Below are 26,752 nucleotides of genomic sequence, written 5' to 3'. Positions count from 1 at the left end.
AACAAACACCAATTGCTGGTAAGCCAACAAATTCCAATCAGAAAAAAGACAAACATTTTTACGTGTAACAGCGATTAACCACTGGCACAAATGACTGAGGAAAGTGATACGTTTTCAGACGTTTGATGTTGTCTAATCAAAATTTGCTGCAGATGTTCCAGAACAGTTTTATTTGAAATGTAAGTCACTGGACACAGCACAGTGGGATCTGGAGTGAATGTACGGGCTGGCGCTATACAGGTGGTCACATACGAAGAGCTGACATTATATCCTATTCATTTATGGATAGTTTTGATTATGTAAGCAGGCAGGAAAAAAAGTTTAATTTAAAGAGTAGCTTAACATTCATTTGTTCTCTCATCTGCTCAGCTGCCTTGGAAAATTCAAAGTATCCTGTGCTGTTGATACCGATTGTAGAGGAAGAGAAACTCAGGACAAAATAATCCCCTCGGTCACATTCAGTCTGCTGTTGCAGTTCATATGCAATTTTTAAGTCAATATTTGTTCACTTACCAGCAGTTGATGCTTGTTATGCAATTTACCAATAGATTCCAGAGCCCTTGAGTTCCTACTATTTTTGTTTGCTTGGTGGAAATTTTAGATTTCATGCAGACTTGTTCTTTTACTCGTGACTTAAATATTGGCCCCTGTGACTGAAGAAACGAGCAAGTTTTCTAAAAGGATGCAGTGACATTTTTCTATGGTCTCATTAATTAGAATGCTACTTTGTACCTAAAATGATATAATTCATCTGACAGCCCATGCAAAATAAATAAATAAATAAATAAAACCCCACCAAAAACACTACAGAGGAAAACAAGAAGTTTGTAGCTAGGGTAATTAACATTTTTATCCAGCAGTTTTTCTAGAAAGGAATTCAGTGGTGAATTTTGTGAATATTTGTTTTAATTTTAACAGAGCAAATATGAGCACTGATATTTTCTGGTTGCTTCGGAACACAACCAGCATGCTGTAGATGCTATCCCTTCATGCAATGAACAGCTTAATGTCCTCTTAGAAGGTTTCAAAACTCATTGTCCTAGTCACACTTACTTGTGTCTTTTCTACTGAGTCCAAATGTACGTGAAAGAATGTATTCCCCTTTTGTCATAGCTGTGGTGCTGCTTGTGAAGTGTGAAGCAGAAATGTGCTGGTACCACAAATATCCAAAGTCACATCACTGCTTTTTATAGTTCATATCCTGAGGACATATGAATAATAAAACGCTCTTTAAAATTCTGGCAATACATCTGTATTTACATGCAGAACTATGATTCGGCTTTAATGAAGTCAATGGGAGATTAGCTTTTGACTGAAATCTAGCCGTTCATTTGACTCTGTGGAAAGACCCTTTAAGGTGCAGGATACTCTTGCTTGATTCCAAAAGGCATGTGAACGCTAGCTTAACTTTAAGCACTTGAATTCTGGAGGACAAGAATTAACCATACACTTACAGGACGCAGTTTCTGGAGATTGCTCACATCACAGCAGCGACCAGTGCCTTACAAGAACAGGCACGATGTGCTTATCTCACATTCAAGACAGGCTTTCTACCAATAAAGCCAACATTTATAAGCCTTGTAAAGGTCTGTGTAGTGGGTTAGGCTAAGGGGAAACCAAACAGCCTCGGAACTGTGCATATCAGAGGATTATGAAAACTGATGAGTGGGTTGACTAAAGGCTGCAGCCCGCTGGAGAAAAAGGGTGGGATTTTGGATGTGCTGCTTTGAAGAGACAGGTAAAAGTTAGTTGCTGCTGTCTTTCTTAGTTTGGAGTGCTGAAATAACTGATTAGCTTGGCTATCTTTTCTAATTTTGTAAATCAAAGATCCAGGTAAATGGGCAGACAACTGAATGTTGAAACTTCGTTGTAATTTTTGCCCATATAAGAATTAGGATTTAGTTTTAAATATTTTATTTGTTTTGCTTTTATTACCCATTTGCTAGAAACTGGATTACATGAGGGTAATTGTCACCTGGATTTCTTTTATCTCTCATTTTTTAATGAATACTTTTAGAGCACTGATTTGTATGTGCTTAAATTCATAAGCTCAGATGGCACTTTTATAATTTTTATCATAATACATACAGGAAAACAACACACAGAGCAGAAAAATAAAAGAGCTAATTCTGTGTCTCCATCACACAAAAACTTCTCTGTAAAAGGCTACTGGCTTTTTGGTGATGCCAACCTCCTTATACTAGTCCAAACTACAAACTTTCTTAACTTCCAAAGAAGCTATCTTAAATTGTCTAGCCTCTAGCAAATACTAACTTAAATTACAGAATATACAATATTTTGCGAGTCAGGTTCTTTTTTTTTAAATTACAAATTAGAGCTTATATTCAGAATAAGCACTACGTATGCTTCATTGCTCAGTAGGCAGGTTTCATTGTGTACCCAGCAGAACGCAGAAGGTGTTGCCTTCTGTGAAGGAGCTGCCACGAAACAGCACTGGGCTGCCTTGTTTTGGGAAGAAATTTGTTGAAATGAAGAGAGTCTTGCAGAATCATTCAATTTCACTGAATCAGCATCTTCCAAAGGAGGAAACATCCTATAGGAATCTTCTAACCAACTCTGCCTCTAACTCTGGCTCTCATCATCCCAGCCCCTAAAAATCACAGCCTGTATGTACCTTTCTGTACCAAGTTCTCCTAGCCTTTCCTACAGCTTCCCCTCCCAGGCCTGTATCTCAGAATCTATATTAATTCCTAGAACAGTTTCTAAAAATCTCAGGTGAGCACACGCTTATTGCCAAACCTCTTTTCTTCAGTACTATTCTTTTCATGTTTTTACCATAAGGCACCATATTTTGGTAATTTGAACAGCCGGTGTAAGCATCTCTGAACCATACAGAATTGATGATCGTGCCCTCAGTCACTGGGTAGTCCATTTTCTTTAGACCAAAAAAAAAAAAAAAGAAAGAAATCTGTCTGACCTGGCCTGCAAGCTTCGTTTTCAGACAGGCAAAGAAATTGGAAAAGGCTTTGTAGTCACTACAATTAGATCATAATTAGCCTTTTGTTATTGTAAGTTATTTTAATCTGAAAATAGAATTCACTTTCAACCTGATTCCATTGATGTCAATGGAAGATTTGCCACTGGTTTCTGTAGGAAGAGGTTTTGGGTATAATTATTACACAATTTCAATGCAAATGTACATGCATACAAGGAAAATGTACATGTATATGAGGAAAGAGGCTTATAAAACAGGGGACCTGAGGGAAAGCCTATACATCTTACTAATAGAAATAATATTTCATCAGTTTGCCTTATTTTTATGTAGAAAGATTTCAGGGATACATTCTAAAAATGTAAATCTTTATAAAGAATTTCTTCATGGTAATGTACATTTGAATTTCAGTCTCAGGGAAACTTGACGTTATGCTTCTACTAATTATCTTGGTGGTGTCAAAGGCCATTGTTATTTAGAATAAAGGGAAAAGGGTGTTCTCCATACTGTAATCAGGAGCACCAGTAAGCAAAGGCATACATTTTTATGAACAAGATTCTGGGGAAGATGCACACCTGCAAGCACAGATGTTTTACCCTTAATTTCTGCAACTTTGATTTTAATCAGAGCATTTAAGTTCTGCACGCATCCAGGAGTTCTACTTCACTGCTAATTAGGAATAGATCCGGTAGACAAGAGGCATCCAAATATGTTGGAGATATATATATAGATAGATAGATATAGAGAGATATATATATGTATGAAGAACCCTCCCCAAAATGAGGATGTTTTACCTTAATCCTAACTCGCCTTAAAATGGTGATTTGCTACAGCTCAGCTGTAGAGATAAGTGATTCATTCATGTATTTATTATGGAAAAAAGGACTTTGTACAACTGAAAATAAACTATTTCAACATTAAAAAAATGTTTTGTTCTGGGGCACTCTTAGTAAGATCGAAGGAGAGAAACATGATGGTGGTTCTTATTTTACATGTTATCTCACTGATCACACTAAGTGGAAGAGCTTCTGGATCAACTTTTCTTCTGAGAAGACAGGAATACCATTTTGTGAAGCATTAATGTTAAATGTTACACTGCTGTATTTTGCAAGAACTTTTTATGTGGTCGTTGTTCCAAGTGCTGGGCTGACCCTGGCCAGCAGCCAACCACCCACACAGTAGCTCTCTTACTCCTCCCCACTCTGTACCAATGGGACGAAGAGAGAAAATAGGAGGAACAAGAGCAAGAAAACTTGTGTGTCAAGATAAAGACAGCTTCACAGATGCAGGATGGAGGAAAAAAATCCAAGTGAAACAAAGGAAATAGCTCACAACATCTGACAGGTAGACCTACACTCAGTCAGTCTCCAAACAACGACCCCCTTGGAAGCCCAAACCCTGCTTCTACCTCAGTTTTTATTGCTGAGCACACTGTCATATAGTATGGAGTAACCTCGTGGCCAGTTCGGGTCAGCTGTCCTGCTTATGTCCCCATCCAGTTTCCTGCCCATCCCCAGCCTACTCACTGTGGGAGGCGGAGGAGGTAGAGTGGGAAAAAGAGAAAGCCTTGGTGTTGTGTGAGCACTGTTCAGGAGGAGCCAAAACATTGGTGTGTTATCAACACTATTTTAGCCTCAAATCCAAAGCACAGCCCCATACAGGCTGCTATGAAGAAAGTTAACTCCAGTGCAGCCAGGTCCAGTAGAGCCCAGTTCAAGAAATGCAATATTTCAGTAATTAAGTTACTCTGCTGTGTGAAAGATGTATTTTTTTGTCCTCTCATGTCAAAATTGAAGCCATATTGCCCATGTCTCTGATGAGTGCTGTAAATGCTGAACTGCTTGACTTCAACTTCAGTGTCTGTGGAGGCCTTGTTGAGTTTGTAATGTTGGCATAGTGAAGCTTTCACAATTAACACATAAGAGATAATGGCCTTAGCATTTCAAACTGTAGCTAGTCAAGTACTTCTAAGTGTAATATTTAATCTAGATTTACAGCCTACAGCACTCTAATGGACAGTTCACAGGTTGGATGCTTCGTGCTTAAGTAGCCTGGATATCTGTGTGACCAGCTGTGCTCACAAGTTATAGGGACATGTTGCAGATAAATGACATTTGCTACACTTAAGTTTGAAATGTCTTCATTTTTAAGATATTCCCAAGCGTTATAGAAGCTGTGATTATATCAGAACTTCAGCTGTTCTGAAATAGGAAATATATTTTAGGAATGCAGAGTAGACGCAGAGGTCCAGCTTTGGTGCCACTTGAGCAGAAGTTTCCCAAGATACGGTCCAACTCAAAAATCAATTGTATAATTGTGTGTGTATACTTAATCCATTTTAAAATCCAGCCTGGTAAGTTCCTTAATACCAAGAGTTCTCTTGGAATGTTGTTCTAGAATTTCATTCCTTCTACAATTAGAAGCCATGTAATGTTTTACTTTTGGTACTTGCTTTGGAGGTTTTGGGGTTTTTTAAATTTTTTTATTTTGAGAAGGACATTGAGCCCTTGGATAGCTGACTTTAAGTAACATCTTCCTGTCTTTCATGCTCTTGATGGCTATTCTTTGAAACTTCACCAGTTTTCCAATATCTCATAGTACTGGATATTACTGCAGGAGCAGTCATAATGCTGTGAAATAGAATTAAGGTAGTATGATCTCTCTGTTACTACAGTATCACACTTATTTACACGTAACTAAAAACCAATTACAGTATTTTTTAGACATAGCATTAACTTTAGTGCTTCTCTGCTATAATCTGCAAGCCAATAATTGCATCCTATGATGGAGTCCAAATACTGTATGTGCAGCATTTTTGTTCCCAAAAGTTTAAATTTATGCGTGTATTTAACTGCATATTTCTTTGTCTACTGAATTACCTAGGTCATGCCGCATTGGTAACTTGTTTCCCAATTTTTCTGTCATTTGCAAATGTTATTGGTAATGCTTTTGTATTTTTGTTTTTTCAGGTCACTGATTAATGTTAACTAGTAAAAGCTAAGAACAGATCCTTATGGGACACAATAAAGAGACACTCAGTCAATGAGTGTTCCTTCACTGCAAGTGTATGTTGACACCTACCACCCAGATTTTAATCTCTTTTATGTTTGCAATACTGATTCTTATCATTCCAGGTTCATAGCCAAAATGTCATGCAAAATGAAGGTAGATGTCCTGTGGAAATCTAACTGTATTGCATTGACATTATTACTTTTAATAACCTAGCTTGTAAATCCATTGATAAAAGATATTTTGGATAACTGAATTTGAAAGATCTAGTTTCCACATACACATAGTGATTGGCACCTGTTATATTGCCCCACTCCCTTGATTTTTTTGCTACTCAGGTTCCATGTCAGCTCCTGAGTTATTTTGTCCAGAATCAATGTCAGGCTGACAGACCTGTAATTACTCAGGTTAACTCACTTATCCTTTTAAAGTATTGCACAACACTGCTTTTGTTGCAGTCCTCTGGCATGTTACACCTTCCAACAGCTATCGAAAATAGTTTCTAGTAGTTCGGAAAGCTCATCAGCAACTTCTGTCAGAAATTATCTGAACACATCCATTTTAAAATGCCTGCCTTCTGGAGCTGCCACTTGATTTCCTTCTGAGTTGGGAAGGGAAATTACCATTCATCATCACCATCAACACCGTCATCATCTTCTGGTATGTATATATTATCTGTCTCTTTCCCGAAATACAGAACGTAAAAACTTATTAAATGCTTCATCCTGTTCTGCAGAATCCCTTCTAGCACCGACCCATCATCACTGTCCTTTATCGATATCCTTTTCTTTCTTTCTTTTCTTTTCTGAAGTTCCCAGCTTCTAATGTTTCTCTGTTATCTTTTGGACCACCAACTGTAGCCAAATGGCTTCATTTCCTTTTTTCCCAAGACAGGAAGGCCAGCTCAGATCTAAGCAAAGAATGTGGCTGGGAGGGCTCACTGGGGGGGCAGAGGAAAGCGCAGCTCTGCTGCCCAGTTTGTCTGTGCTTAGTCTGGCAGGCAGGGCTGGCTGGTGTCGTTAAGGGCAAGAGATGACATATGAGACAGTAGCTGCTGCTCCTGTGGGATTGACAGCTCCCAAGAGTAGCGGTCAGGGGTCCCGGCCTCTGCTTCTTGGGAACTGCCAGGAGTGGCCAACCTGCTGCTCCAGATCTTTCACCCAGCCCTGCATCTCAGGGCCTCTCCTCTCTTCTGCTCATGCTTTTGACAAACTTTGAGTCAGCTCCAGTGACAGAGCTCCCTGCGTAGCAGGTGGCTGTTGCTGCACGTGTTCAGAAGATGGCAGATCTCTGATGGTGTTGCTCAGAAAGGTTGCCCAGTCAATGTTTGGGCCACTTGAGTCATTGTTGTGCCTTTAGCTGTGCCTACAATTGTGCATCTCAATGAAGAATACCATATTTTGTTTCTCAAGGGCAGTAGGTATAGCAGATATCTCATGGGAAGTGTCTATTCCTAGTGTAGCATTATGGCGGATCTCAACTCTTTGACAAGAGAAGGAAAAATGGTCATTTGTGATTAAATAAAATTTTTTCACAGCACCCCATAGGTAAGAGAGAAAACCGTTCATCCCCGTCTTGTTGAATACACATACATGAATATACAGAAGTGCTTCAGATGTTTTTCATTGGCATATTGCTTTGTGTTCGTTAATCTCTGCTAATATGGATATCCACTCAAAATAAAACATTTAAGAGGGGAGAAAAAAACAACTAATCCATTCGAATTGAATTGTCAAGATGAAAATAGCTTGCAGAGATCTCAAGAAATGTTAAGAAAACCAGAAAGCTTTCTGCCTTTGACTTTCTTCAGATTTGCTAGAGTGCAGGCATCATGTCAGAAGAGCAGCACTGCTTGTGAGAGAGCATTTATCAAGTGCTAACAAGAGGATGAAGGAAACTTGAAATGCCATTACAATCTTTTCTTCATTAAAAGCGAAGTACTAAATTTTCCACTAATTCGTTTTGACAGATGATATTCTGACAGAGTTGCCACCTATAACAAAATGTGACTAAAGTGGATGCAATTCAGGAAGTGATGTTTTAATTTTTTTTCTCTAATACTATGATGTCAGTGAAATAGATAATTCAGATTTTGATTTTTTTTCTTAAATCCGTTTACCTTTGACCATCAATACTTTTTGTTATAGGCAGATATCTACCTACAAAACCAGCAAAACCATTAGCTGCTTAGATTGTAACCAAAATGAAGTAATTAATCTGATTAACATTGCCAAGGAGAACTGTAGCATCTAACCTCTTTTCCCAGGCAATGTGTGTGGTGACATTTTAAAGCATGACTTTGTTAACAGTCTTTTCATCTCAAGTTGGGGTTTTTTCATTGGAAATGCAAACATTAGTTTATTATAGCTGTTGATGAGATTTAACAGAAGCTGGAGTGCTATGGGGGGAACTCTTGCAAGTTACTTCTTGCAAAACTTCATTTACAGCTGTCTTTGGGATGTAGGGTTGAAAGCAAGGCTGGCAGTCGTGTTCCAACATGATATTTCAGCAGTATTTCAGCAATGTATTTCCGATATAAGTATTAGCCATTATGTTTGTTTGCTGGCTATTGAGATAGACTCTAATCTGCAGCTGAGAAGTGCCAAGTGAAACTCATCACCACAGGATTTAAGTCCTGATAAAGGTCCTGCAGTTCCTGAGCTTTTCTTTAGATGTTATGATGAGGCTTCTTTAACACTTAGTGATTCCAAGGAAAGCATCAACCGTAACTACTATTAGCAAGCAGCAGAGGGCAAAAAGCCACAAAATCACTGCACTAGTTAAGGGGCCAATGCCTCCATGAAGAGAGGTGATTCTCCCGGGCAGGCGTGTTAGCAGCATGCCACCAAACGTGGTCCCAGTGCCATTGAGAACTCGGCTACTCAGTTGTCTTTCTGAGTGTGGCTTTTTGCCCACAACTGAATGAATGAATAATCTTAGGGAGCAGAGAACAGAGAGGAAAAAAAGAATCATCAGGTACAGTTCCTTTGGTTACAGACCGCTATGCAATAAATTATTTCAGAAGGTTCCTGTATATTAATTCAGTAAATAAACAGTTTGCCTTTTTTCCTTTTTGTAATAATTGCAGTAAGTTGTCAGACAATGTCTTAAAAATACCATCTTTAAATAAGAAGTTAAATTTACCTCTATCAGAGTCTAGTGATTTTCATTTTTTATCAGGTCCTGTTTTGTTTGCTTTCTAATCTCTTCATTTTTTTTAGCGTGTCTTATTGGTTTGATATGCCCTCTTTGTAAGCTAAGGAAGATGAAATAAGACAGTTTGGAAATATTGCCATTCTATAGTGTAAGAATTCTCAGAGGTGTTGTGTAAGCCTGCAACCCTCATCTTTTTCAGCAATCATTTGCTTGAGCCTCTGTTTTTTAAAAATAAAATCAATAGAAATTCAGTACAGATAATTTCAGACATTTTTTAAAGGGGCACCATTTAAAAGTTTGGGTTTAAGTTAATAAGAGCTTGGAATTTCTCAAAAAGCATTGACCTAAGATTAGGGCAGGCAAACTACTTAGCTGAAAATGGAAATCCTTATGCAAAAATAGTATACCAATAGTCATCAGCCAAAATAAAGCCTTTTCAGGGATCAGAAAAAAAGAATACAATGATATACCTTTCAATTCAACTGACCTTTAGCAGACTTCAAAAGCTTCTTGCTGGGCCATTTGTCTTTTCTGATTCCTTAGTAATCTTGCGGTGGCTGTTCCATAAGTTGTACTTGATGGTCCTCCAGAGTTCAGTAATGATTTCAGGGTTTTTTTTATACTGCTCTTAGATTTTACCACTCCCTATTTTAGTGGTTTAGTGGTTTTTTATCTCAGAAGAGCTAATCAGTTTCTCTCTTAGGCTTCCAAAAGCCTATAAGCATGCCTTGTCAACTTTGCTTCTAAACATGGCCCCTCTGTACTGCTGTAACTATCCTGGCAACACAATCTCCTTGTCTCTGTGCAGAAAACAAGCACCCAAAGAATATATAGAGGAATGTTGGAACCAAGAAAGGCAAAAGTTAGAAGACAAGTGTTGCTGATATTTATTGAAATCTCCAAATTTAAACAACTTTAATCCCTTGGCCCTTCTCTGCATCAAGTTTCAAGGCCATTTTTTAAAATGTCAAAAATATAAGTCCTAAGTGTCTGTTTTTGAACTTGTGTATGCACGTAACTCTTGATTCAATCAGCGAAATCCACATCCTCAAAACAGAATAGATTTTGGCATTCACTGTATCATTTAGCGTGCTTTCCAACAGCATATAAATAGTCAAGTTAATAAAGCTGATAATTGAGGTCTGCCTAAAGCGTCTCCTTCTCATAATATGTTAATATGCATAACCATATGCTTTTCTGATTATATTAAAACCTGGACAGATGTATATGATAAGATTGTAGTTCCTTTGAAAATACCATAGGAATGTGGGAGATGTTTTTAAGGACAAAACTAATCTTAGACACAAAATCTCATACATATAAAATAAAAAAACCTAAATGTTGTTATGAAGGAGGAAGGACTGTAGAAAAGTCTAACAAATGTCCAAAAGATGTATATGTTCATAGAAATTCTGTCCGTGATTTTCAGGTTCTTTGTTGCCAAAGATTTTGAAGGAATGAGCTTGCTCATTGTTGTGCCAGTAATTCTTGTCATGAGGCTGACATTTCAAGAGCAGCCTTCTGCATTTGTACTCACCCTCCCGGATGCATCAAAACACAGCCACCCCACCTTGTGCGGGCTGCAGGGACAGCAGAAGGGAGGCGATCGCATTAACAGAATAGAGTCAGGGCCAGACAGTCCTTGGCAGGCGCCTTTCACTCTCTGTCCATACCAGAGAGAAACAGCTTGGAATGAGTTGCTTTGCATTGCTCATGGAAGTTGTGCGTATTGCATACATGAGGGAACTTCTTATCTCCTTATTCCTCTAGGTAAGCATCCTAGGGGGCTTGAGCTGAATCCGTAAAGCAAATACACTGAAATCTGTGACAGCAGTTTGTGTATGATTTTATTTATCACTAGCAGTCTTTTCTCCCTCCCTTCCCCATTGATGTTTTGTCCATGCAACCAAGAAGTCTTGTGCTGGATCCTGATGGCACCAAAGGAAATGAGCAGTGGCTAATTTAAATATTACCTTCTGAGGCTCCAAACAGTTTCAAAAGAGATAGAGAAAAAATGACATTCAGACCATGTTTTAAATAAAAACAGTTACTATTTATTGAACACATGGATGGCAAAAAATATAGCAACATTTTAGAAACAGAAAAGTCCTGCTGATAATGAAACAGCTAAACACTTTCTGTGCCGTCTAATTCCCCTAGCATGTAGGTGGGATTTGCCTAGTCCCTGAGCATCTCTGCAGACTCACAGATGCCCTGAACTTCCCTATTCCAATTTCTGTATACAATCACATACTTACAGAAACATCGCTTGTTTAATCCAATCTAATCATAGCGTCTAAGAGGAGAGGGCTCTTCAGAATAGGCTAAGGCAAATCTCATTTACTTAAAGGTGCCCTGTAGGATCACTGCATCATGATCAACTTCTGAAATAGACAAGTGCATGCAAACCATACAAACAAACTATTCAGTTGCATGAAAAATAGTGCTAAGAAAGAAAAGATTTAAAATTAATAAAAAGGACGTACCAGTGGCATCCAAAGTGGTATGTGACTGGTATATCTCTTAGTTATGTCTTAAGAAGAATCGTTAGCTTCTTTCTACAAAAGTATGGGAAGTGTCAAGGTTTGCTATGTTCTCTTGGTGAAATCTTGGTTCTGTACTAACAGTCATCAGATCTAACTTAAATATCTTGCTTACTGTGGAGGAAAGGAGATTATGTGGGACTGGTACAAAGGACTACAGGGTCTTCACTTAAGTGCTGGAAATGCTTTGTTGGAGAGACAAAGAGTTTATGTCAGACCTCAGTGGTATACAGGATTTGCAGTCACCTCTGCACTGCTGATCTTTTTCTCTAAGAAGACCCATTCCTCCTCTCCAGCTATTTAACACTTTTATGAACCTTTTATGAGCTTGCTGCCATAAATATCATCACTGTTTTATTTTGTTCTTTTAACACTTGGTCTACTTAACACCTATACCTAATATCAGTTTGTGCTTCTGAAGCTTAATGGAAATGCAGAAAAGAGAAAATTAACTTTTCAGCCCATCTGTAAAAAAAAAAAAAAAAAAAAAGAAAGAAATGAAATTGTCCAGTATAATGAGAAACTGAAAAATTGTTTATTTTTGGATCTCACATGTTTTGGTATCAGCACCAATTCAGTCAATTGTATTTGGATTAGGTACAAAAAGCAGATGATATCTGGCCTGAAAACATTCTATGTGTCTGAAAGATTCAGTATTTCTCACTGTATGTTGCTTACATCTTGTCACAGAACATTATGTTACTTCATACCAGAGGCATGTTAGTGATGTGAGGTTATACAACTCCAAATAGGAATTTTAGTGTCTTGTGCTTTTGGATCATATTCTGTGGTGCCTGGTCAGGAATTCAGGGACTGATTTTGTAACACTCCCAGCTGTAGAAGTACATCTGTTGAACTGCTGTACTCCTCTTTGTCAAAAGTAGATCTTGTTGCTGGAGAGAAACGTATGGAGTATTTTAATGCACAGACTGATCTACCACACTCACTGTCACAAGATCAAGAGGCATCCATGTAGTCATTGATTGATTCAGTCAAGGCAGAAATGTAGAACACCCTGAAAAGCCCCATCACTCCTCTACACCCTTGATGGAGACCCTCATCAAAAACCCTGGCACGTGCGGGCTGCGCTGTCTCACAGTGCCGGAGCAACCATGCAGACTGGCTGAGGAGTCCCCCGTAATATTTTCACCAGAAAATATCTGCACAACTGCAGACAGATTTTTCCTTGCACGCACGGCTGTGAGATCAGAGCTAGCTGTGTCGATGCTGCCCTTCAGCTGCTGTCAAGGCTGAAAGCCTTGCTTCTGTGCTGCCAGCACAGTGCCAAAGCCGAGGCTGGTAGGCCACCCAAATCTGCCTCACAGTCTGCCATCTCACAGCCTGCTTTGACAGCAGTTAATTATGATATTCCTGGAGAGCTTGAATGCAGCAGAGTCTGTAAGCATAGCTACCTTGCTGTCAGTAGCTGCTGTATTTGGATGTGCTCTATATCTGTCCTCCCATTTCCCACCTGCCACCCCACCATCTGGGGTCACCCACCTCCCCGTACCCTCCGTCTCTCCCCTTTTCCCTCTCAACCTGAGTTCCCATGTCAATAAACTGGACACAGCCTGGCAGAGATGCCTGCCCTGCCGGCAGCCGCCTCTGGGAGCTAGGGCAGCCAAACTGCCAGGGCGCCAGCTCCTGCCTTGCGGGGCCTGCACCCCTGCTCTGCTGGCTCTGCCCTGCCTCCAGGGCCTGTCGCCGGTTCCCTCTCTGCCTGCCTGCTTCACTGGTGCCTCGTTTCTCTGAGTGCTTTGGCCCTCACAGGTGCTATTTGGTGTCCCCCTCTTCCCTGGTGCTGCCAGGGGGCTGTGGTTATTTCCTGGGCCTTCAGCAGAAGGCTGTTCTCTTCCCCCAGCACGTCTTTCCAGGAGTGGTTATTTGAGGCCGAGCAGCTGAAGCCATTCCGGGATGACGTGCTTGGGTTCAGATTGTTTCGAGCTGGGGACAGGAGGCTGACAGGGCCTTCTGGATGACCGTACATCTTGTGAGCACCCAGATGTCATTCCTCGGGAGCTGTCTGTAAGCCACAGGGCTGTGGGTGTGGAGAAAGCAAAACTGCAATGTCTGGGAAAAAAACAATCTTCTTGTCTTTGTCCATGGATTGTCCTTTCTTCTGTTTCTTCGCCCAGCAAAGGGTCCTTCTTTTCTCCTTCCAGTGAGGCATTTTACAAGTTTGCATAGCAGCATTGCATAGATCTCCCAAGGATGCCCAACGCATGAAGAACCCTGCCAGGAATGCAACAAGGGCCTCTCACCCCGAAGACCTCCCCCATTCGGTCCCGAGAGTGCAGAGGTGATCTGGGAGTGCTCCCGGGTGCGGGTGCAGGTGCCGGGGAACTCAGGGGTCTGAGGCGGCGTTGCTGGAGCAGAGCCTGGCAAAGCCGTACAGATGCCGAACTGCCGCGCTTCTCAGTCAGCGTGCAACGCGCTGGCGGACAGAGTCAGTTGCTCCTGGCTGCTGAGGTCAGATAATGGCTGAGTCATTTTACTATTTTTTCCAAGTTGCCTTCAGGTAACTCTTCTTCAAAACCTTTCCTTATCAGCTAGGGAAGCCTGCGAGACAGGTACTGGGGGAGGGAAGGTAGGGATTTCTGATGTGAAAGTGAAAAGTGTGTTAGAGTCAGTGCAAGAGTTTATTGTCAGTTTTGCGACAGTTGTGACAGTTTTGTTCTTTTAGGGCTTAGCTAACTCAGTATCTATGCTGTAGTTTAATGGCAATTCAGAGAAGAGAAGATGAACTGTTCATTTTGCTCTTAATTAGCAAGCAGTGTTTTTAAGTGCTTTACAATATCTCATGTCTTCAGGCTTATAATTTTGTCCTACTTGTATTTAGCCAGTTTTTCCTATCTTACAAGACTGCCCTTCTAAAGTTCACTCTTTTATATTACCTTTGTGGGAGCTATGCGAAGTAAACTAATAATTTGTTCTTTGTTTGTGGCAATCCAGATTTTACATTCATTTCCTGTACTAGCTCTGCCTGGATTCTCAGTATTAAGTCACCTTTTCATCTGCACATACTACAGTAGTCTGGGGAAAGGCATTTCAAACGTTTCACCAATCAGCATCAGATAGCCTTTTAATATTGTGTAATTCAAACATTTATATTGTGTTAATCCTTGAGATTATGAACTCAATTGGAAATGCCAGCATGAATATCTCACCTCAACTTTATAATTGGGAGAACTGTTCAAAATTAGGATTTGATTTAAAAAAAAAATTATTTCTTTCAGTCTCAAATCCTACAAACACTTGTGCTATGTATTTAACTTCTCTGCTGTAAGTCTTTTAAAGCATCACTATAAGTATTCAAGTCACCATCTGTGACAGTGTTTGCAGAACTGGGACTTCAGTTTAGGGGTGATTGGAAATATTTTGACTAAATGCTTTTTTGGGGGGGGATGTTTGTTACTGAAAAAATATTTATAAAGTTAAATTAAATCTTTTTGAAAATGTCGATTCTGTAAAAACAAACCACTTCTGTTTAGATACATTTTATTTTTTGCTTCTGCATTCCAGTTTTCTCTTGTTAGGCCTTGTTCTTAAATTGTTAAAAAATGTCTTTTTGCTTCTTATCTCTAGCTTTCAGACTCAGTATCTAAACCTTTCTGGCTTGCTTTTTTTTTTCTTATATCAATCTAAGAGGCAGAATTTTTAATACGTTATTCTGGGTTTCTTACAGCTGTGTTAATATAATTGATTACAGATGATTGGTCATAGTATTCAAAATCAAAAGTAGGCTGTGAGTGTGGGTGGACAATTCAGATAATATTAGGAAATTATATTTATTTTCATCATATTCTTTAATGGACATGTAAGGCAAAGCAGCCACTGTCTTTCTTAAACATGTTTAAATTAAAACACAATACTTTCTAAAATCACATAATTTTCTCCTGAATAATAAGATTACACTATGCAGGGATTTGATAAAGCATACATCAAAAAGTCTATCTTCTCATTTTCAACAAAACCAAGAAGTTTATTCCATTTAGATGAACAGTTTCTCTGGTGATGGATAAGCTATGATTAGGTATAGTTTTTTAGACAGAAGACTCAGATTTATTACTTAGATGTTATTCCAAACCTGATATAATTCACATCTAGAGCTGTGGTTCACATAAACAGAAAATATTGGTGTCTAAAAACCATATATAAGCCAAAATTGCCCTAAAGGCCATGAACTTTCATTCAGCTCTGGAGTTATAGTTCAGGTCAATAGCTTTTTGGATATTTGTTTCAATGCTGTGTGTTAACAGACAGTAAGGAATAAAATTTAGTAGTTCATTTGACCTTCTTAAAAATTAATAAACATCTGATAGTGTAGCCACTGAAATCAAGGACTTCAGTGGGAATAGTTCTGAGCGCTAACTTCTCTCTAATGAGATATGAGTAGGAAATACACTTCAAAAAGTAATCTCATTTCTAATATACTTTCCAGATACCTCCTAAAGCCGTTGATAACGTAGGTTATTGGGAAATGTTCATAGTCTTGCTGAATCTTTATGGAGTATCTCATGATGTTTGCCCTTCTAAGTTACAGCCCATGAAAACATACGATTTGTGAGTATCAGATAGGATAGGTTCACAAAAATAAAAATAGTTATTTTTAATTTTTTGAATTTTGAAAGTTAAAAATTGTGGGGAAAGGTCAGAAACTGTGATCTCTCTGTGCCCTCAGGTTCAGAAACCAGATAAGCCATGGAAATATGTTTTTAAATGTCCATTCAATCCATTAGGTTCAAACTTTCATTCTTAGTAAGGTACAAGTGCGTGTGATTTTTAATTGCTCAAGGTTGGCATCAATGTTTTAAATCTTGTGCTTCATTCTTCATTCCTCCTTTTTGAAATGTCTGCTCATATTAAAAAAAAAGAAAAAAGAATATTGTTCTCCTACTTCGATGTCCCTTTTGGGTATTCTTTCTGTAACTATTTTTGTAAATTATTTTACTAACTATAATTAAAGCAAGCTTTAAAAAAAATAGAGACAGTTGAAACTATTCTTATGTTTACTTTCTCCAGTCTCATCAAGAAACAGAAAACATCTGTGACCCATTGTTTAACCAATTTTTAAGACATTTTGAAGAAAACTGGAAGCTATTTACTTGTGCATGATAAGTCAGGAACAGAACGACTAAGTTCAGCAAGCAAATTTGTTACAAGTACTGTATGTCAGCCAGGGTGGAGCTGAAACAGTTCCATTAGAATATAAATAAATTTCTAAAGTTCCTTGTTAGACACATAATAAATAAGCACTGAGTGTAGTCTTTGAATATATTTAGGAAAAAAATATTGGCATCAGACCACATTTTGGCATTTCTCTTGTTAGGGAAGTACAATTTAGGACTAATACTCTCATTACTTCAGGACTGACTTCACCTGTGCTTGTATTTCTGACAAGAATATCAATTAGGTTTTCAAGATGATGCACCTGCCTCATTCAGGGTGAAGGCTTAAATGTTACCACAGTATCCAGTAGCAGAGTTTTACTTATGTTTGGGTCATCTGTACTGAGATAATACATCACTATGGTGAGCTCTTGGCAGAATATGCATGATTTGTAATTAATGACAGAAGGTAACTTTGTATTTACTAAAATCATGCAGATTTTCTTATCTGAAATATAGTTTCATCTCTCTGAAAACTTGTACTATGATAGGAATACCGTATTGTTTTATGGCAATAATAACTGTCTAACTCCACCCTTTCATCTTCTGTTTTTTTTCTCCATTGTATTTGGTTTTACTTGACTTTAGAAATGAAAAGACTAGTCTGGTCTCAACAGCTCACTTTTTGCATTTCTAGAAAGGTCTTAAATTCTGAAGAAAATAGGCTGTAAGCACAGATGGCAGAGGTCTGAAGTGTACTAAAGATGGCTCCATTCATTTAACACATCCTTCTGGCTTTTGTCAGGCTAAAGTGTAGTTGCTTTGAAATCTGTGGTGAATGCAGAAAACTTTGCTAAGATAGTTTAAAAGAACAGAGGGCGTATATGCTGCTATTTCAGTTTCTAATAATGAGTTGCCCTCTCAATGATTAAAGGACAGTGAGGCCTCCACCCAACACAAAATCTCTCTAGCACTGTTAAAGGAAAAATAACCAGGGAAATGCTGACTTCCACAGAGCCTTGAGTTGGCCTGGGAGTTAAGCTGGTGGAGGTAAGGAGGTCTCTGATATCTATGGGTGGTAGAAGGTTTAAAGCAACTTTAGACCTGAGGAGCTGGGTAGCTTGACCTGATCTGAGCAACAGGGAGCAGTGGGCAATCCAGCTGGTCTCTAGGAGAGAAATACCTGCAGTGAGTATCTGTGACATTAAACCTGTATTAATATGTCCTTAGGGGTCAATGCTGAAAGGACTTGTTTCTCTCTTCTTTACAGCCGTTGTACTTTGAGAAATTAAAATAGCTACTTCAGCGTTCATTGTGAAGCAGTTTGGGGGTTTTTGCTCATTTATCTGCAAACTACTTAAAAGGAAAACTCTACCTCTTATTTTATTCTAAGCTTTGCAATTAGAATGGGATTTTAGGTTTAGTGGAGTTTTTCTTTTGGCATTTTCTCCGCTGTTTTTTCCTGACTGATATCAGAACTGGAGTTTGCGTCCATGCAGAATTCTTCTTATTGTAAAGTGGCCAGTCCTTTAGGGTTTGTGAAGTGCTCTCATAGCCTAACTTGCCTGATTTGAAGTTGTCTCTTAAAAACACCTGAGGTGAGAGGTACTCAGTGAAGAAAGATAATGATGTTGAGAAAGCTATCTGAACTCTGAAAGAAGACTGTGTGGTAAAGGGCTTTAGGTGGCAAAGTCAACATTAAGTGAAGAGGGTTCATTGAAAAAGGAAACACAAATCCTATTTGGAATAACTGGTAACTGGTAAAATGCAGCTCTTCTTGACATTGATGTGCTTTTAGCCTCGTAAAAGATACTCTCAGCAAACATGAAAGTGACACAGTGACAGAGAAGTCTGGCAGAGGAGGGACAGTATCAGTTCAATGGTTCTGGAAGCCATGTGCCAACAGAACTGCTTTCTGTTAGTGTAGTATTTATGCTTGGGATATACCAAAACAACACACGTGAGCAGATCACTTTCTACAATTCTTCATTTTTTTGTCAGGGAATAAAGGTAGACTTTGGCTTTTATTTTTAACTCTCTCAATCAAAGCTGTGGACAAATGGATGTAAGTGGTTGAATTATTACAGTTTAGAAAGTGACTGCTTGTCACTGAGACACATTAGCTGATTATGTATGTGTTCCCAACCTGTTACTAATATACTAATTTAATGGTTGAACTTTTTAATTTTAGCTTGCAATGGACTAAGAGTATGCACATGATTATTTAATATGGTTCAACTGATAAGAAATACATTAAAATGAGATAACTCAATCATTGTCTTATTAACTGACCCTATTCAAAGATGCCCTTGAGGCACAGGGAAACACGGGATGTTATAGGAGAGAAAACTGGCGTTCTTTTTTTGCCTTTTTTCTTTTATTCAGTGGTCCAAAACCTTCCAGTCTTCTCAGACTTCTATTTGACCACTGTACAGTTACTGCATGTTTAATATTACCACTAGGTTTTACAAATCATTTATTGCAAAATATCAGGAAGTAACTTAATAATCAGATCATGTCCTTGCTGTGCTCTTCCCAAATAATCTGCCTTTGCAGTAGAGAAGCTTTTGAGTGTTATTCCTTGCTGTTATGTCATGCAGTGCTCTTGTTCTCTTCTTATTTTCTCCCTGTCAAAAAGCAGTTAATTAGGTGAGGAAAAGAGATGTTTTATAGTGAATCAATACTGAACGCTGAAACAAACTTTGTACCTCCAGCAGTGTATCTACAAGCTTGGGAGAGGTGAACAAACAGATCATAATGTTGAGAGGAAAGAGGAGGACAGGGAATAGTTTCTCACTTTTTATTTGTAAAAAGGGGCACCTTCCTGCAGTATGACTTGCCTCTGTAGTACCCTGTGGTGAAGCTAGATTTTGTGGTTGCCTTATTGGTGAGCTTCCTTCGCTGTGTGTTTGCAGGGTATATTTTTTTGTTTTCAGATTTCACCTAGACTGTGCTTACAGCTGCTGTTTAGAGGGATAAACGCAGCAAATAAGCCCATAATGGCAAAGAATAGGTGACCTCACCTGAGGGTATTGCTCATGGCCCAGGTAGGTGAAGTATGTCTTGCTCCCTATCTTTTGTTATTTAAGTGCATTGGAACATTCTTCCAGGCACAGTCCTCTGCTGTGGGTTTTTGTTCTTGTTTTTGTAGGTGTGTCTCTAAAGGGGTCTCTAAAAGAAGTAGTTGATATTTTCTATTGACACTGAAAGCAGAGAGAGAGAGAGAGAGAGAGAGAGAGAACAGTTTCAGTCTTCCTCTTCAGCATTATGGTTTTCTTTCTCTTTAACATTTTTTTTAAAGAGGTGCTAGCCTGTATTTCAAGAGGATGTTCTCTGCAGCACAAATACGAATGATCCATATTTCCTTATGCTACCCCACAAATAATCCCTATCCTCGAATGAAATCAGACATTGATTTATGCAGGACACACTCTTTTGGTTATAAGCCCCCTGAAAACACAGCACTTTGTCGTGTGGTTTGGGAAGACCCACACAGCTGCTCTATGCATCTCTCAAGAAGATGATCTCCAGGATTCTCATAAGCGCCTCATTGCTGAGGCTACATTTCTGCTCCATTTCAAAAATGAAAAATAAATGGTTCTCTTGACAAAATGAATGGGGGTAAATTTGCCAAACAGCTTGTCGTGGCTGCAAATTAACCCTCTCAGCTGAAACCAGGACACAGCTGTAATAAGAAGAAGAGTATAAACCTTTTAGATGGAGCTTGTGGGTTCTGCTCCCCACACTGCTCAAGTGTTAATACAAGCAAATAGTGTTACTTCCAGTGTAGCTGTGGCCCAAATGTAATACTTACTGTCTCAGAGGAATGATTTATTAGGCTAAATTTTTGGTACTTCTTTTGTCTATCTTCCGTTGATCAAGATAACATTTTTTTATTTTTGCTACAGCATCTTAATGTTTTTGTTAAGATATTTAATGCATGGAATGCAATGAGTAAGAATAATTCCCGCTACATGTAGCTCTCGCCAGCATCTTCAGATATGTGGATCCCTCTCAGGAATGGCCTTATCTAGGATTTTTACAGTGGTGAAGCAAAGCTGTCTTTGGCACTGAGAGAGGTGTCATGAAAATCCTCTTAGTAAAATTGCAGCCATGATAGGGTTAGAATTTAACTTTGCATTGCTGTACAGAGACTTCTTGAAGCATACAAGGAAAATATCTGATTCTCTGAATAGGGTACAACTTGAACAGAGCTAAAAATAAGGAAAAAATTGTTAAAAATTAAGAGGGTATTGTGGGTCTCAAAGTATGTTACTGGTTCACCTAGTTTTGGGTACAGGGCAGAACTGAAAATCAGTTCTTTGTAGCTTCACAATAATAAATACTTTGGCTTTTCACAGCTGATTCTGGTAACAAAAGGCAGTTGCAGATAAGATGGGATCTTTTCTTCAATGGGCTCTCAAAGGAAAAAGAGATCTCAGCCCACAGCCCTGCTGTAACTCTTCCCTGACCACCATCTCCACAGATTTCTTTCATTTCTCCTCTCAGCTGTTGCATGTGTGTGGATTGACATGGATGTACCCAGCAAGCTGGTACAGATGCATCTGTTCTTGGCTGTTGTGGAGAATTAGTTAGTATTTTCTATTCTATATATGCCCTTACATTGTGCTTACCCCAGTAGCAGAGTGCATTGAACAACGTATCTAACGTCTGTCACGTATTCATTTGCTCCCTGAGCCTTTCCCCTGGGGGGTGAAGGTGTGCAGCATGCTGTCTTTGCTTTGGGTGCACAGACTTTGAGAGGACCTCTCGGGTCATCAAGTCTCGTCTCTGGCTCTTGCAGACACCTACATTATATAATGCTCTTGTGAGCTGAGCGAGCGCCGGTCTAACATCAGATTTCTTTCTTTGTGCTGCTGTTGGAAAGCTGTTCCATGGCTTCTTTCATGTAAAGGTTAAAAGGTTTCATTTTTAGCTTCAGATTGTTTCTGCCTTGTTTTTTGCCTATTTGATCTTGTGTCAGTGTTGTTCTTGATCTTAATTAGCTTTTTTTCCTTCTGGGCTCCTTATCATTCTTATTGGATTTATAGGCAACAATCATACTTCCTCTTAGCCTATATTTTGGTAGGCTGTTGTACTGTTAGTACCGGTGTGATATGTTTGAGGTAATTGTTATTCCATCAAAATTAAAGCTGGGAAAAATCATTCTAAGTGGATTTAATTTTTCATTTGTTGAAATCATTAACTTGAATTACACAGCAGAGCGAGTGCTGTACTGATGTATGAGAAAATCCCATCCTACCTTAATATTTAGGTAGGAAACCTGCTATATTGATTTTTCTAATATGCACTGCCTAAATATCTAAGAAGATTGAGTTTAGTCCCCTGGCTTGCCTTAGGTAAGACTTTAAGAATAATCCTACTGGTTTCAGTTGAGTCTGTGTTGCATGAAATTGGGAAATATATTCTAATTTCCTTCCAAATCATAAGGTGCTTGCTAATGGCAAGTCATCAGTGAGGCTGTCCTGCTTCAGTCTGGGACTTCAGGCAAGTCATAAAAGCAGTATGGCTCAAACTGCCCAGCCTCAGGTTCTGGGCTAAATCCCTTGGCGACTGCAGGTTATGGCCTATAAATATATGGAAATGTCTCCACCTGCGTCCCTCTCAGCATATAAGAAGCCCTGTACGAGGCCACATCATTTACCCAAGTGCAGGGTCATTGGACGGGGCTGCAGTGCTAAGCCCACAGTGGGGACTGCTTGGTGGTGTGTTCCCAGTATCATAGAATCGTAGAATATCCTGAGTTGGAAGGGACCCATAAGGATCATCGAGTCCAACTCCTGGCTCCACACAGGACCAGCCAAATCAGAGCACACGACTGAGACCATTAGTAGGCTCAGCTCTTCCTCTCTTCCCCCCTCCCCACAGCCGTGCGGGGCCATGGCATCGCTCCTGCTCTGGAGTACGTCTGGCTCACAGACAAAAAAGCAGACTGACCTGCTTGCTGTATCTGGCATCAAGTCAGACTGAAAAAAGAGGCCATTCCGCTGTGCTGCAAATTTGTCAGAAACTAGGGCAGTTCAGTGCAAAAGGCTGTGGGACTTGAGTTTTGTGTTTGACACTAAACCTGGCAGGTTTGGCTGCATCCTAGTATGACTATGACTGTCACAGTGTGTCTGATCTGTGGGAAATGATCCATGTTTTTGGAAAAATGCACTTATTTTTGTTGGATTTATAAAGAATGCCTGAACTGCCTCTTGCTGAATTTTCTCTCTGATGGCTACATCTTTTCAGTTGTGTGGGGGTTTTTTTGTGTGTGTGGAGGAAGTTAGACTGATTCAGAGGTCTTCCTCATTGCAATTTGCTATTGCAAACTATGACTGCAAAGGGGGAAGATAGACCTCTTCAGTCACTCCTGGCTTGAAAAGGTTTGGGTCTAGAAGTTAACAGCATATCTGATGTTACTCCCTCAATAAATTAAGCAAATATTACAAATGTGGATAGCATAAAATTCACGCTTCTCTCTTTGAACCATTTCTTGTTACTGTTAATAGACAATTTTTTTAATCCATCTGCTCCTCCTGCCTGATTGATGTTCATCATGAATCCTGTGCTCATGGCAGGCATAAACTATTCAAAGAAAACTTGAGATTTCACCATAGCTGAAGGCAGTCTGAGTTTTGTAAAGCTGTTGATTTGGCTTCCAAAATGTATAAATAGAAAAATGAAGGGAATTTGAGATTCAGCTTTGCTATTGTCTGGACCACAAAGTTAAAATATTTCTATATTAGGAAGAGTTATTTCCAAAGTTCTTACAAATAGAAAGTCTCCTATTCCAAGAGAAACATTGAGCCTAAATTTTAACTGTCACAAACATTGGTCAGTCAAATTAGTCTAAGTGGCTTTCGAAATGCTACCAGATCAGTATGGTTTAAGTTTGCATCCATCTTTCATTCACTTTTATGAATGTGGACTGCATATGGTACAGAATGGCTTGGAATGAAATCCTTTTTTCTCTTGACTGTGACTACTTTCCTGGACTAGCAGAATTGTGATTTTTGCCATGGAAATGTTAATAAAACTTTATCCTTACTCTCTGAGCTGTCCTTGTCCCCTTTTCTACCTATCCATCCCTTGCTTGCCTTTCTTTTCTTACATTGATTTACTAGTGGATATTAAACTTACTGTCTCCAGGTTAGATAAGACTTACTGATACGTGGATATCTTGTTGCTCTACTGAACTCTGAGTATGTTCACTTTGGTGGGCCTCCTCTTCCATCTGCTAATGCTAATTGATTTTTTTTTTGAGGAAAACTATCCTTTTTCCATCACAGCTGCCCCTTAATTGGTTAAATGCATTTTATAATATCAACTTTTTTTTTTTAAAACAGGAAATTATGGGGAAAGTGGAATGGAAGCCTTCAAAGAGCTGGCTGCCCAAGAGGGCCTCTGCATTGCTCACTCTGACAAGATCTACAGCAACGCTGGGGAAAAGAGCTTTGATCGCCTGCTCCGCAAGCTGCGAGAAAGGTTACCCAAGGCTAGAGTGGTGGTTTGCTTCTGTGAGGGAATGACAGTGAGGGGGATCCTCATCGCCATGAGGCGCCTGGGAGTGCTTGGGGAGTTCCTGCTAATTGGAAGGTAAGGCTCCAAGGGTGATTTCTCTGCTCGTCCTCTCCCTCTCATTCTGCAGGCAGTCCTTTCATTTCAGAACTGTGCAACTCAGGCTACCTGTAATTTTCTGTATTTCCTTGTCTAATGAACGAAGTGGCAAGATGGTAGAGCAGATCTCAGAAAGGGGATTAGGAAGATGTATGCCAACTTAATCGGTTGTGTTAACTTTTGCTGAAGTAAATGTTAATTACTAGCTGTTTTATATGGATGTGAGACACTGTGGTTTTGTGCTTTTGCACACTGTAGGAGAAAGTTTCATACACGGATTTTTAGAACCAAAGTAGAGAGTGAAGAATTCTGGTTTCAGAATGTGATCTGGAAGCATGACGTGTTTCACTAAAGATGTATCCTGACAATTTGAACCCCCAAATTATAAATGGTTTTGATTACCTGAACTTTTTTCCAGTCTTATGATTGCAACCTGGCATTTTCAGTTGTATGCTTTGTTCTGATCTTTGCCATTGAAAGCCAGGGCACTGATATTACACAGACTTGTTTGTTTTTTTAAAACATCAAACTTGCTGATGGCCAAGCCAGCATGTATGTATGTTTTTATATTACCAGAGTAACAGTGCAGATGTGTATTGGATAGGCAAAGGTTGTCTTTATCAAAATGAGAACAGTTGCATTTTTCTTCTAGACTTTATCTTTGTAGATACTCACTGAAATATGATCATTTTAGTTCAATGACATATAGTCTATCCGTATTTCCATTTTTGTGATAGCTCTTATTTTGAGGCTTCTTAGACTTCCCCTTGATTTTTGCTATGTCTTCGTCTGGTTTTCAGTTTCGGTTAATCTTGTTCAAATGATGAGGACTGACATTTTCTGTCTTCTCTGTTAGACTGATAATGTCTTTTTTAATCCTCCTATTTACTCTTTGTTTCTTTCTTATCTATGATTTAAACACCATTCCTTCAAGGCCTTTGACAGTTGTCTCCATACCTACTCAGCTTCTGTTGCCTTTTTATTCTGTTGTAATTCTGATCTATCAGACTTCTTTTTGTCCCTTTCCTCCCTAAAGTCGTTGTGTCTGTCACTGTCATGACTGGGATGCTCTCCTTTAGCCCTGTGCTGCAATAATGGTCTTTCCCTGACTATGTCACTCCTCAATATCCACAATTATGATTTCTATAAGTCAGATGGCTAATTTGGCCTAAGTAATCAGCTGAAATCAATCAATGGCTCTCCTTTCATTGTTCTTTTTTATTGCAGTCTTTGATTGCAATTTATTTAGACTAGAAACTGTATCTCTAGGAGTGTGTGTATATAAGATATAGCAAATTTGGAAAACCATCAGCATCAAAATGAAACAAAGGCAGTATTGCAAATGGTATTATATTCTAGTTTGTGCATGTGGTTTTCATCTGCATCATTCAATATGCATAATATTAAATGAATAATGGAATGTTTCAGGATTGACATGTTTTAAGTATGTTTTTTCAGTGAGCAGAAGAAACTAACCATAATAAAATTAGTCTAGGTGACAGCATCCCTGGTCATTTTGTGAATGCCTTGCAGCTTCAGGCAATGCTGTGCTTCCTTCATGAATTGTTGTCACTCTGTAGTGGGGTCTTATTGTTCACCTGATTTTGGTGCTCCCTTGACACTGGCCATACAGACAGCCAAAGGAAATCTGTCTCCTACATTAAGTACCAAAACTAGGTACTTTGGTGGTACAAACCTTACTTTCCTATTAGGCCATTTACTTGATCCCCTATTCCATGGATGTGTGGAACATTTCATCTTGAAATTTGGACTAAAAGCCTTTACCAAGCATTATGCTACTCTATTTAGTTTAATTGTTTGTCTCAGAATCTGCCCAACAGTATCACTGTGAGCTTTTTTCAGAACTTCTCACCTATTAAATGCTAATAATGGAATGTCTTTGGAAATCACAATGCATTTTTCAGGTAGGTTTTCACATACTTTTCTTTTATGCTGGTAATTGAGTATGGGAGAGTCCTTTTTAGGGCTGAGTGGGCTGATCCAATTGCAAAACAGGTTATTGCTTTGCATAGTATGGATTGTACCCAACAGCTGGTTGAATTAAAAATATTATAGGGCTTGCACATGTTTTATATATGCTTGCAGAACTAAAAGAAAAGACATTTTCTTTGAATTGTCCTAATTGAGTGATTTTAAAAAATGGCAAATCTAGCAAAGTTATTCACAAGTAAGTTGCAGCGAAACTGCAGTGCTATGAATTTGGTCATCTATATACAAACAGGAACCAAGGCATGCATTAACATTACTCTGACATGCTGTTTTGTCTTTCTTATTCAAGTACCCAGCTAAGCAAAAAACCAAAAGCCTTTTAAGAACATTTTTTTAATTGAGGGAAGTGG

The 26,752-nt window shown here is 39.0% G+C and overlaps 1 protein-coding gene across 7 annotated transcripts in view; it reads left to right on the top strand.

The window, feature by feature from the left end:
* Positions 1-26,752, top strand: part of GRM1 (glutamate metabotropic receptor 1) — a 193,750-nt gene that overhangs the window by 14,628 nt on the left and 152,370 nt on the right. For all 7 annotated transcript variants that reach the window (XM_054822437.1, XM_054822439.1, XM_054822438.1 and 4 more), the window contains exon 3: positions 24,122-24,371. In XM_054822437.1, the coding sequence (XP_054678412.1) occupies positions 24,122-24,371 (250 nt within the window). The remainder of the gene's footprint in view (positions 1-24,121; positions 24,372-26,752) is intronic.

This window comes from Grus americana, chromosome 3 (genome assembly GCF_028858705.1).
Source record: "Grus americana isolate bGruAme1 chromosome 3, bGruAme1.mat, whole genome shotgun sequence".
Taxonomy (NCBI): domain Eukaryota; kingdom Metazoa; phylum Chordata; class Aves; order Gruiformes; family Gruidae; genus Grus; species Grus americana.
The sequence above is the reverse complement of the archived record's forward strand: the minus strand, read 5'-3'. Positions and strand labels throughout refer to the sequence as shown.